The 13,788-nt window shown below is 39.5% G+C and overlaps 1 protein-coding gene across 2 annotated transcripts in view; it reads left to right on the top strand.

Annotated features, from left to right (window-relative positions):
* The window catches only part of LOC139452667 (protein mono-ADP-ribosyltransferase PARP15-like), a 76,195-nt gene that overhangs the window by 50,594 nt on the left and 11,813 nt on the right, over positions 1–13,788 (top strand). The window contains exons 6-12 of one of the 2 annotated variants that reach the window (XM_071234208.1): positions 7,694–7,756; positions 8,155–8,224; positions 10,037–10,083; positions 10,358–10,411; positions 10,667–10,762; positions 11,321–11,530; positions 11,814–11,862. In XM_071234208.1, the coding sequence (XP_071090309.1) occupies positions 7,694–7,756; positions 8,155–8,224; positions 10,037–10,083; positions 10,358–10,411; positions 10,667–10,762; positions 11,321–11,530; positions 11,814–11,862 (589 nt within the window). The remainder of the gene's footprint in view (positions 1–7,693; positions 7,757–8,154; positions 8,225–10,036; positions 10,084–10,357; positions 10,412–10,666; positions 10,763–11,320; positions 11,531–11,813; positions 11,863–13,788) is intronic. The other variant, XM_071234209.1, reaches the window with a different exon arrangement.

Raw genomic sequence — 13,788 nt, 5'->3', positions numbered from 1 at the left:
TACAAAATAAGACTATTATTACTTTTTGACTGAAAGAGTTTTTGATACTCTTTCAAAACAATTAACCATGTTGACACAATAAGAAAAAATGGATTTACATACTAATAAATAATACTTCATCTTGCATCATACAAAATGGACATCTATCTTCATTCTTCTCTGACCAAAGGGGATGTAGACAAGGAGACCCTATGTCTCCCTACCTATTCCTGCTAGTTTGGGAATAATGATTCGTGATAATAATTTAAATTAAGGTATCAAACTGAATAATGTGGAACATAAATTTGGACAATATGCTGATGATACAGAACTATTTTAGATGGGACTGATGAAAGTTAAAGTACAGCAATTGACACCCTTAGTGACTGTTATAGACTGTCTGGATTATAAATTAATATTGATAAAACAGTAACAATATGGATAGTCTCAATGACATGCTGTAACATCAAATTATGCCAGGACTGGCACAGTGCGGACTTTGGGAATAAAGTTTAATTGTAACTTTACAAATTTGTGGATAATCAATACAAAAAAGAGAATTTTAGGGAATTGGAGGAAAAGAATTTAACATTGATAGGTCAAATTACTGTTGTCAAAACCTTGGCATTGTCAACCTTAGTACATATATTTTCTTCTCTTCCAAACCATCCAAGTGAATTTATTGATGAACTTAACAAAACATTTTACAGATTTATCTGGAATGATAAAAGGGATAAAATAAAACGTACAACATTAATTGGAGTATATACTGAACAGCATTGAAAACGGACCAGCAATAAATCTTGAAATATTACAAAAACAACTTGAGCAATGACCGATTTTGATTAGAACAGACATAGACGGATTTTTAAGAAAGACGACAAAGGAAACAGGAATACCACACAGTAATTACAATTACGTCATCAGTGTAAGGAAGACACATAGGGTTAAAATGAAAAGTCAATATCTGGTATGTCCGCTGTTGACAGCAACACAGGCCATGCAACGTCTTCTCATCGATCGAATAAGTCTGCGAATAGTGTTCTGGGGCATTCCACTCTTGACGTAGTGTATCTTCAAGTTCTCTCAGGTTCTGTACTTGCGGACGACGTGAGAGGCGTTGACCCAGGGAACCCCATAGATGTTCAATTTGCGATAGATCGGATGACAGGGCTGGCCATGGAAGCAGAGGCACATTATTGTTCGCTAGGTACTGTGTTGAAACACGTGGTGTGTGCGCTCTTGCATTATCTTGCTAGAAGGTGGTGCTGATGAAAGAATGGGATGACGTGATTTGCCAATATGTTTAGTAAAGGGCATTAACTCTTCCACGACACACATGGAGCTCTGTTCGATGGTTATGATTGATGCCGCCCCATGACACTCCACCCCCACCCCACCCCACCCCCACCCGTTGCGTTTTGGAGATTTAGCTCACACAAAATAAGGGAATGTGTTTTGACGAGCTGTTCTTCTTCATGCTTCGTCCAGAACGTCGTATATTACTCATTCACTTCTATATTTACATATGACTTAAGCCCCGATAAATATACATCCATTTTCATGGCGGTGCGTTTTCAATGCTGTTCAGTATATGATGAAGCCAGACTGGGAACGATAGAGGTAAGGCTTATTTCTATTTTCTCTAAAACTGTCATCAAAACAAAAACTGCAATAATCCTAGCCTCTCTTCTACAAAACATTTTCATACTTGAGGTCAATATCGAAAACTGTATACACTTAACTTACCCTTACTGGAGAGATGTATTTGCTGCTTTGGGGGAACATTTTATAGAAAACAGAAAATCAACTCCACAAACATTGGAGAAGTACTATGAGAACCTCTTTGGTGTATTGTTTGTTTGTTTGTTTGTTTGCTGTTTAACGCCGAGTCTGGACCATATCAATCCAGTGATTGATATCATGAGCATCGATCCACGCAATTGGGATCGATGACATGCATCAACCAAGTCAACGAGCCTGACCACCCGATCTCGTTAGTCGCCTTTTACGACAAGCATAGTCGCCTTTTACGGCAAGCGTGGGTTGCTGAAGACCTATTCTTTGGTGTAACCATCAGTTTAAAAAATAGATTTCATTATAAGAAATTTGTTTTTGAAGGGAATAGACAGTATTAAAGATCTCTGTAATTAAGATGATATAATGCCCTTCAATGAACTAAAAAATAATCATATAATTAAAAGAACAATTATTGATTATTACCAGGTTCTATCAAACATACCCAAACCCTGGAAAGATGCTATTAGAAATAATCCCATGACCTTATATACTCGAGTAATCAACATTTAGATACAACTTTGTAGACTTACTTGTAGCGACTAAGGACTCCAGATATATATTTTTATGAAAAGACTATATATACAGCAAATCTCCAGTATGTGAAAATTGGGATACAATTCTTGACAATGTTTTTTATCAGATACAGAAAGTGTACAAAAGATGTAAAATTACTTGATTTTCAATATAAATTTATTCATTGCATCATCTATACAAACAAAGAACTGTTAGGAACGAAAATTCTTGATGTTTATCTAGCTCCTTCTGGGAAGCTAATACTGAATCTTCACTTCATGTCCATTGGGATTGCAAGCATTTAAAGAGTTTTGGTCCTAAGTATAATGTTTTCAGAATGCAATGTTTACAAACTTGGGTACAACATTCTGTTAAATCAGATCATACTGGCTCGCATAAGAATAGATACATGTATCAAGTATTAAGAAAAACAACTTGTCACTTGAAAACTTAATGGAGACTTTAATCAATATATTTCAGATAGACAAATCAATTGCACAACAAACACTACATTAACAGAGTTTGACAGAAAATTGAAAACAACTGGCAAATGAACTGTCTAGTTAATATGTACTTCTATTTTGAGCATGAACAATTCCCACTAGCATTTAGCTTTACACTTAGTTAATGATGACCCAAATAAGCAGAGCAAACGTAGCCTTCTAGTTTCACCACCTGTTGACATCCTGACTTGCCAAGTATAATTTGCTATCTGCTGTATGTAACCTACACATAATAAAAACAACATTATGCGTCATAGTACTTTATGAGAAAATATGTAACAGCATATACTAAATTTAATCAAATATACTTTTTAGAAATTTAATACATGGTAAGAGTGTGTCATTAAAACACAAGAGTAGGAAATAGTCGGGTCACTAATTCTCTCACTTAGAATGCAATGACACTGTACAACGACGGCCGCCGAACTTTGCCGAGCGGTGTCGGAAATAGAGCGGGGGAGTGGTACAGTCACTAGACCGTGACTTAACTAGTTTAACGACCCGGCGGCACTCAGCAATATTCAAGCTATATGAAGGTGGTCTATAAATTATGGAGTATAGACGGAGGTTTATAAGGAATTAATATGGCTAGTACGAGATTATCTGATGGCAATCATAATGCTGTCCAATTAATTCATTGTCTCCAACATCAAAGGTATCCATGTTGTTTGTAAACACCTGCTCACGTGCACCGGATGTGTTTTTGTTTTAATGTTCTTGATAACGCCATCTATCATGCCGTCCTCAACAGCCACAAATCTATCTTGGGCATCTTTAGGCTTTGTGTTCGTCGTCTGCTTCGTCTTGTTGGTGTTGGTGTTCAAATGACGAAACGTTTGACACAGGGGATTTTTGATAATCTGCCTTGATCACAGTCAAATTCAAATTCAGTACCATCAACCTGTAACCTGTAATTTCATTTGTCAACACGGAATTCACTATTGCACACCCATTGTGATCAATAAAAACATTGTTTCTAACATCAAAGGTATCCATGTTGTTTGTAAACACCTGCTCACGTGCACTGGCGAAAAAAGTCCTATTTCCGGTTATCTAATTTGCACACTTATGTCATTTGGGTATGACATAAATGTTTTTATGTTAAAAGCTTATGTCATGGATAATGCTTTAGTTAAATGAAAAAACATGATTAGTTTGTTTTATGAATCACTTCCATGATTTGGTATTTGCTGAAGTGAGATTAAATAATATCATTTGCAGTCTTCATAAACCTAACTTTAACTGCTGATTTAACAGCAGATAAAGTTAAAAGCAGGACATTTCATATAACATGTGTTCAAATGAGATTGTACAGGTTCCTAGTGTTGTTTCCCTAAAACAGATTGACCTAGGATTCGAGGGACACTGACTCCATGTAGATAAAACCCCGCTGTTTTATTGTTAGTACCTTGTTGAATGGATTTTAGCAGAGGAACCGTCTTCGTCATCATTCCAGTCTTTCAGTTTATAAACAGGAATATGGCCATGACAGCAACATATAGTATTACTTCACCTGGCCTCTTTTGTTGGTTTGTCAATTATATCTTTTGTGATTGGTATGCGTCCGTGATCACCAAATTTGAATTTTAACTGAGTTCCCGATCTATGTTGAACAAGTGTGTAACTCCGTTCCTTTTATATATGGTTAGGTAAGGACTCTGTGACATTTGCTTTTCTTGAACACCTGATTTCCTTGAAGGGCCAAGTTAAAACAGAGAAGGGTGAACATCTTTGATTTTGTCAAATACTTTCACTTGCTTCCCTTTCTTTCTGTCCTGACGGCGTTGTCATTTTCAATATATATTTTTCATGTCTATGTTTAGTTCTGGGTGCAAAAGAAATGTGCACACCCAAATGTGTGTGGGATGCTTTTTAAAATAAATCATCAAAGCTGCTGATGAAACCACATTTGTCATTTTAAAATGTGCTTAGAGCGGTGCATGGACTTAAATATCTACTACTGACTTTGCACTTTGATAGTGATGAGTCCCACCAGTGGGACAGCAAATGCTTAACCTTTTCGCGAACACATGTTGTCATCACCAATAAATTGTGGATTCTTTCAGAATAGATTTCTTATGATTATTGTAATGGTTGTGTTGTGTCTTTTCTCTTGCCTTGCAGATAATTAAGAATGGGATGCTTTCTATTTTGTTTTTATTTCCCCCTTACTGCTTAGTAGAAAAAGTTTGTGAGGGAAAAGAACATTTTCAAAGCAGTGAAAATATATATTAAACACCTTTATCAATTACTGCTACAAAGACTCAAAGTGAGGTGAAATGGGGTTCAAGATTATTTCACTTATATCGCGACTTTCATGCACGTGTGCTCACTTGATATTGGTTGTACAGTGCCTCCCCACTAAGACACCATGCCTCAGTGTTACAATGAGACCCTCATTGGAACCTCGGGAAGAAAAGAGTGTTTCCTTAGCACCCAATTGCTGGTCGTAAAAGGCTACTGTGTCGGCAGAGGAAGGGAGTCTAGTGGTTGAGGGCGACGGAGCCAGCAATAGTGCTCCTTAGTCCAACATACCACTTGGACCCTAACTTTGCCTAGACGGGCGGTAGAATGGGCCCGATTCTATCTGTGCCCTGTGTATACACTTTTTTGCACAAACTTTTGGTATTAAAAAATAAATGTATTCAAAATGACTATAATTTATTACCCACGTGGTGAAGATACAGGTGGTGAGATATTAAATCCGTACGTGACACGTGTGTCGTACAAGGTTGACCTTGTTTTATTCGTTTTGAATGGATAACCGTGACCTCTGTCACACCGGAACTACTATTTTCATTCATAAGAACCCATACTTACCGAAACAAGATTGTCACACGCAGCAACTTCGCTTTGCTATCTGTATTAGTTATACACAGAGCTACTACAGACATTATATCGTCGAGCTATATCCATTTGCAATGTTCTACTACCGATCGATAGATCGAAGGACTCTATGAGCGTGACGCACCCAACCACTTTCTCGACTTTCAATTTGATTTAATATAAAAGGATAAGGTGGTGAAATGAAGTCACTTTTAACTATCTGGATATATATCTAGACTTACGTGTGATGCTCTGGTTGGGCCATCAGTGACCCCTTCGAAGCGTATTTTGTGACATTGTTTCGTGAGGTGTTTGTTCATTAACAGTTCCGATACAAATGACTTCTGATTTTGTGGCCCAGAACATCCCAAATACGAACAATAGCATTCCCTGGCGTAAAACACTGTGAATAGATCATGATTTTCTTTTCTTATACCGATGGTGACCATGCCCTTCGTTCGATGCTGTCAGTGACATGCAAGCAGATTTTGGTTTGTTGATTTTAGCGTTTTCATTATCGGGTCGTACAGTTAACATGAATGTCTCTAGCGAGCACTCTGATTTCCCTCTTCCAAAATGGTACAAACAGGATATAAATTCAGCTGTTAGATCAAAGAAACCGCAATTTTGTTTATTGCACAGCCGGGCACTCCGGCTGTGCGAGTCACCGACTGTTTGTCCGATATTCAAAGCGCGGCGCTAAATGACTTTTTAGATTTTCTTATAGGTGTCGTGCGAACTAACACCTATGCGCTTATACTACCATAAGTTGAATAAATTCTTAAAATAAGATCTTGAGCGTTAAAGCTGTCATGTTTGCACACACAACAGCAGGAACATGGTGTTAATGCGTATGCATAGACATGTCAACAATGGCCATATTTGGGTGTATAGCTATATTCATGCGCAACCAGATTTGCAACCGATTCCAGTTTGATCTGTCAACGAAAGTTTTTTAGGTATCTGACCGAGCGAAAAAGTCCACTCGTTCCGTAAAAATGGTATCTGACGAGAATGAGTGTAGTGTTCTCTATAGGTGTATCAATTTATAAAACTTGCTTAGAGCCCTATGCCCAGAAGGCGGTGGCTCATGGGCCAATCTGCTGATGCTGACCTCCGAATTCTGTACGTCTCCAATTGATTGTCATGGGCCGAACCAGCCTGACTTTTAAGTTGGTAGATAGATCTTTCCGTGTCAAGTTTGCTGGAGTATACCACCTATTTACCCTCGATCTTTGCAGCTTGGAGATCCGCTGCAGCGTAAGACTGTCCTTGTTAACACATGGTGGGTAGGGAAAAGGGGTGCAGGATTATTTTCCTCTCGACATGGCTTCCAAACTCCCTGGTAGAAAAAAGTAACATATAGAAAATACTACGACTACTCGATCCGACTATTGGCCACGTTTCTTGGTTATAGAAGCCTTAGACAATGAACCAATCAAATTGAATCCATTTGCTATCTCCAAAGGTATCATTGGTATCTGCGGAGAGGTTATAAATGTCACATGGCTTCGTTCTGGCTCTCTCCATCTAGAATGTGCACGGAGACAACAATCTGTCAATCTTCTCAAATTAAAGATAGTATTGGATATTATTTTCTACATTATTAACATGAATGCTTTATTAAGTAATGATCTGGCTACGAAGAACGGGTAATCCGACCCATGACGGTTCCGGGGTAGAATAGGTCTTCAGCAACCAATGCTTGCCGTAAAAGGCGACTTTGATTGTCGAAAAGGCGACTAACGGGATTGGGTGGTCAGGCTCGCTGACTTGGTTGATACATGTCATGGATCCCAATTGCGCGGATCGATGCTCATGATGTCAATCACTGGATTGTCTGGTCCTGACTCGATTATTTACAGACCGCCGTCATATTGCTGGAATATTGGCGTTAAACAACAAACAAAACAAAAAAACGGGTAATCCTATCACCAACAATCTTCTATCATTGCCTGGTGATGGCAATAAATAAAAACTGATGTAAAATCACTGAGAGGATATGAGAAATGTACATGTATTGACGTTAATCATGGTACATGAATACATTTCACGTTGTATGGTTTGTTTAGGAGGGCGTCACAGAAGAAAGGCTCGACAGAATCCTGCAACAAGTTCCTGATAACATATCAAAAGTGAGTACCTTCCATGTTTGCTGATGATAACTGTGTAAAATTACTGATGAGGTTAAAAATGGTAAAACATCAGATGCCTGTTTTTTGGAACACAGTGATACGGATATCTTAATATATGGGTTTCTCCATTATAAAAGACATGAAGGAAAACAGTTCTCAAACTTCAAATGAAGACTATTGAAATTGTCAATAAACATAGTCATCATATCCTACTTTTGACAGTAAGTATACAATTTGTAAGAGGTCTTCTCTTGAGGTACATGTTCCATTAAAAGGAGGCAGATGGCATCGGCAAAAATGAAAGTGACTTCTAAACTCATATTATTTGACGTATATAGACATCTCAGTTATATTCATATTTCCGCAAAACGCCATGCGTATTTCTTTCCATTTCAAAGGAAGTAGCCAGAGAAGTCTTGAACATTTGTCAAGAACAAGCCAACAAATCAGTCCGGGAAAATAGCGAAGGTAAGATGATGCCCGCATTGTTTTTGCTATTACAGCTTACTGAGATCTGTGTGAGAGGGTCAAACTGTGTGAGCTCACATATGTTGTCACGTGTTTATGCTTTTATCAAGTAGGATGTTTACACTTTCAACGATACGTGTGTGCACTTACACATGATGAAGACTACGTATATCGCGAAACATCAATAGATACATTTGATCAAAAAAACTGTAAGAGCCTTTATTATCTCCTGTCTCAAAAGGGGAGGGTGATAAAGGGATGGGTGACGGCCGTCCGTTCTCCCGTCCATTACGTTTTGTTCCCGGACCATAGATCAAAGAACTTCCAAAATTTCTTTACTGAACATGTTGCACAGATATTAGTCCAGCCAAACTGTTTGTTATCGAGTTCCATGACAAACAAATTCCAATATATTTCAGAGAGTAACTCATCAACCATTTGTATTTCCCCACTTATCAGTCAAGTGATCGACTTCTGACTTTTCTTTTTGTCCCCCGCCGCGCGAAAGCGCGGAGCGGGGGACATAGTATTCACGAGCGTCCGTACGAACGTACGTACGTCCGTACGTCCCACCTGTTTGTTGCCGCGATATCTCAAGAACTAAACACTGGATTGTCTTCATATTTGGAACTATGGTGTATATACAGACTCCGCAGACACCAGTCGGTTTTGGTGACCTTGTCCCATTTTCAAGGTCACAGCAGGCAAATCTGCTTTTGGAGTTGGAAAACGGTGTTGCCGCGATATCACAAGAACTAAACACTGGATTGTCTTCATATTTGGAACTATGGTGTTTATACAGACTCCACGGACACCAGTGGATTTTGGTGACCTTCACTTAATTTTCAAGGTAACAGCAGGGAAATCTGTTATTCAAGATGGAAAAAAGGGTTGCTGCGATATCTCAAGAACTAATTTCTGGATTCCTTCATGTTTGTTGATATTGGCTTTTGGAGTTGGAAAACAGGTGTTGCCTCGATATATCTGCCTTTCTTTTTTTTCTGTGTCATGTTGTTATGCAAATATGACAGACATGTCTCTATATGAGCAGCCATGAGCCGATTTGATTTGCAGGAATTTGGGTAATTATTTCTAAAGGTACGACAAATAGTTCCATGGAGGTATCTAACACAGAAAATAATATTATTCAAAAGGAATAAATTATTTGAAAAAAAACACATATTGCATAAGGCGGCGGGGGACATTTCGTCACTTTGTGACAAATACTTGTTTATGAACGTTTTTATTTTCATCTGAACAAATGGAAAGAAACATGGTTTTTACGATGAAATACACTGTTCCAAGTGATACTCTCATAATAACACCACCCTTCTGATTTGGATAAAGGTACCAGTCAGCTGGCAGCATATTAATCACATTTTGATTATATCATCATTAGAAAAAATACCAGACGCCTCCTATGGTCAGGGGTTGGCGTCTTGCACTCACTGAATCAAAATCCCGTAAAGATCCAAGTTAGAACAGATCTTCAGCAACCCATGGTTGTCGTAAGAGGCATCAAACAGGATCTTGCTAGTGAGGCTCGCTGACTTGTTGGATGCATGTCATCGTATCCCAAGTCGGTAGACTCGATTATTTTCAGGTCGCCTTCTTTTAGATCTAATATTGCTGAGTGCGACGTTAAACAACAAACTAACACACTGGGGGATATGAATAGTCTTTGAACCGCGTTAGAAAGTAGTGAACCATTCTTTCACATGTCAACGATGCATTTAAGGAAAACGATGTCTCCAGAATTTATTTCATTTCGGACTGATGAGGATAATTATAGTCACATGTTTTTTTTCACAGCGTATGCAGCAGTCTCCTTTGTTACAGGCGACAAAACACAGCAGCACGTAGGTATCTCTAGGAGTTGCATTATTTAAGCAATCTCCACTGTGTTAAAACGTTAATAGGAAGTGTTTCGTTATTCAGGAAGCTAGAGGCATGGGACTGCAATGAGCAATGTGTTTTCCCAAAAGTGATATTAAACCGAGAGTGCTTATAAGTCTGTTATTAAAAGGCATGAGGAACATGACTGTCGATTTGAAATTGGTAGTTCAAGTCCACACAATCAATTCTAGTGCTTTGAATCCAACAGCAAACAGATTAAAAAGTTTATCTTTGTAGGTTGATGCCATTGCTTCAACGACGGATGCAAGACCAGACAACGGTTCTGCAGGGGTAAATACTAACCAGAGACAGATTCTAACATCATAATGTTTATTTCATATATTTCCCGTGATGGTTCGCGGTTAGAATTATGCCTCAGAAACATTCGCTTGCTGTGAGAACGGACAAACTGCGGAGGTGTGGAGATGTACATGAGTATATCCTTACTTTCTTATGGTTAAATTTGATGTTTGTCGTGACCTACAAGTACATAAAACATTCAACAATAGTACATCGTACCCAAATTACATGCACTGTTATATCCAGGATGGAAAATCAAGTATCTTTGTGACTGATGGAGGCGACCTTTCTTGCCAGCGTGTGTATGATGTCCTGATCGAGGCCCTACCACTCACAGAACACGTAAGGCCCACCTGGATACAAGACGCATGGCTCTTTCATGAAACAATTACAAGTGTATATTCATATACTTGAGTCAATGCCCCAGATAGATATTTTGTTAATAACTAAAACATGAATAAACTTAAACGCAACACTTTAACTTGCTTATTAACTTTGCCAAACAAAGCTGTTTGGATAACTCCCATGAAAGGTACAACGAAGATACAATTAAACTCTCTATATGATAGGAATATCTTTATCATTACATCATTTAAGTAGATATCAACATTTGCAAAGAAAACGCATAATGAATCTCTAAAAGAAATTAATTTTTCGTATTGCAAAATGAAAATATATAAACATTTAGCATCACTCTTTGTTGTAAATTGATACCCGGAAATTGGCGGGAATATTTGTTCCGGTGTTTTTGTGAGGAATGCTTCGAATACAATCTCAAATAGATTTTGCTTCTATATTTAGAATGGTGTGTTATGAGACTCAGTGTACAATTGTATTAACGTCCATACTGCCATTCACTTTATAAAGACACGCATTGATTCCTGCACCTGAAACATACAGAGACTACGACACCTGACCGACGGTGTTCTGCGCAAGGCTGAACATGATGGGATATCAAGCATCGCCTTTCAGCCCACTGGATATGGCATGGATTCTTTACCAAAGGCCGTGTTGGCTAAAGCCATCCTAGATACGGCCTTGAATTACGAATGTGATTCCCTTGACGAAATAGTGGTGTGTGCAGACAAAAGCGAGGTGGATACGATCAAGGTACGTGAATAGACGTGCACATCAAAATTTATATTACAGCTGGTCAAGACGAAAAAAACTTCTATTTAATTTTTTCAGTTCATAATTTAGAATGTTCCTTTTTTGTGTGCATATTAGAAAGTGATGTCAGCACGAGTGTTAAATAACAAGATTAAAACTACCAGATGTAAATTTACATTACAGATAAAAAATATAATAATTATTTCAGTATCCATTTACATGTAGAACAGGAAGCAACAAATTGAAAATGTACATATGTGCTATTATGTTTACATATAATCAGGCATTTACAGCTGAGATTGACAAGCAACCCCAACTTGGGAAAGGCAAAGGTAAAGTTGAAGTGCAGCCTCCTGATCATTCAACAGTTTACTTATTGATTTTCATACTTAGATCCTTTGCCCTGTAGCTTATCGTTCTTGTTAGGTGTGCAGGTACCTTGCTAACGTGCTTGTGATTGGTAATTGAATACTTTTTCTCGGCTTACCCGTTGCAAACTTTTCATTTGATACCGGGGGGCACAGTTGGCCCAGTCGTCTAAGGCGTCGCGATTCGCTGTGCAGAGTTGCGTCCCTTGGGCACGCCAGGAACGTATGATTGTGGGTTCGAATCCCGGTTCGTTTCGATTATGTTTCTAGGTCTGTCAGCACCAGACCCGTGTCCGTGGGTTTCAACGAAGTGATTAACGTCTGAGACCTTCATCACTTCGGGCTTTCCTCCCACATTGCGCCGACACGCCGCGAAATAACTGTGATACTGTTAAAAGCGGCGTTAAACACAACTCACTCACTCACTCACTCATCTGATATCTCTTACATACAGTAACAGCGTCCGTAAATCATTTCCACTGATCTTGCTCTATCAAGACCATGGAAGTTGTATTATCGATTGATTCAAACTTACAATTATGAGTATAATGTTGTTGCAAAGATTAATACAATAACTTTATCCTCACTTGCAAAGCATGTGTCACTTGCTGTACGCACAGAATGCTAAAATAAATGCAAGGCTAACAGTTATCTAGTTCAAAGAGGCAATTGATCATGGAAACTATACTGAACCGCAAAAGATACGTCACCCCAAATAACATTGCATGCAAAGTTGTCATTTAAATATTTGTGTAATTTTTGTCAAAGTTTTTTAAATTTAACATTACCTTGTCCGAAAAAATGAAATTTGATGAAAATAAACAGATGACAATAAAACCGATCGCCCAAACGCATCACGGCAACGGCCATGGTAACCCGATGCACGTGAGTTGAAATGCACATGCGTTCCCCATTTCTTTCCCTATAAAAATCCGCCCAGATCGGATAACATTCATTCGTTATTGAATTGCTACCACGTGCCAAGATTTACAAGGAAACAGCGACACCAAGCAGTTGGACGATTGTAAGCTGGACAAACCTCCGGGGAAGTAGCCAATGCATTTCCTCGTAAGGACCATATACAGGCTCCAGCAATGATATCAGACCACCAACACTACAGATGACCGACCACGTAGTGGAAGATCAAGGGTCACCACCCGACGTCAGGATCGTCAGAGTGTGCGACAGCATTTTCAAGATCACTTTGTTACAGCTGCGGAAACTGCTCGACACACCATGGGGACACACCAGCGACACATTAGTGCAGACACCGTGCGTCGACGATTGACGAGCAGACACCTCTACTGTCACAGGCCACATCGCGGACCCATTCTGACACCTCGTCATCGCCGGGACCATCTTCAGTGGGCAACACAGTAGCAGCATTGGCGCCACCAGCAGTGGATAAGAGTCCTTTTCTCAGCCGATGGCAGAGGGAGAGTCTGGCGACGCCGTGGGGAACGTTATTCGGATGCTTGTGTTGTTGAGAGAGACTCGTGGGGTGGTCCGAGCATCATGGTGTGGGGTGGCATTGGTCTTGCACAGAGGGTCGGCCCTGTGGTCTTCCAGAACATCGGTCCAGGGAGAGGCAATGGTGGCACAGCAGCTCGGTACATTGACCAAGTCTTGAGACCACACGCCATACCTCATTAGGCACGTCGCTGCAACCACGAGTTTCAGCATGATAACGCCCGTGCACACACTGCGAGAGCAACAAGAGACTTCCTCCAGCAGAATGGCATCAGAACCATGCAGTGGCCTGCCCTCAGTCCCGATTTAAATCCCATTGAGCACCTGTGGGACGAGATTCAAAGACGGCTGAATGACGTCCGACCAAGGCCGACAACTACAGCTGAACTGCGTCAGGCTTTCCTCAGAGTGTGGGCTCAA

The sequence above is a fragment of the Haliotis cracherodii genome, unplaced genomic scaffold (assembly GCF_022045235.1).
Source record: "Haliotis cracherodii isolate W230 unplaced genomic scaffold, xgHalCrac1.p SCAF_9, whole genome shotgun sequence".
NCBI classification, from domain to species: Eukaryota; Metazoa; Mollusca; class Gastropoda; order Lepetellida; family Haliotidae; genus Haliotis; species Haliotis cracherodii.
This window is presented reverse-complemented; position numbering and strand designations above follow the sequence as displayed.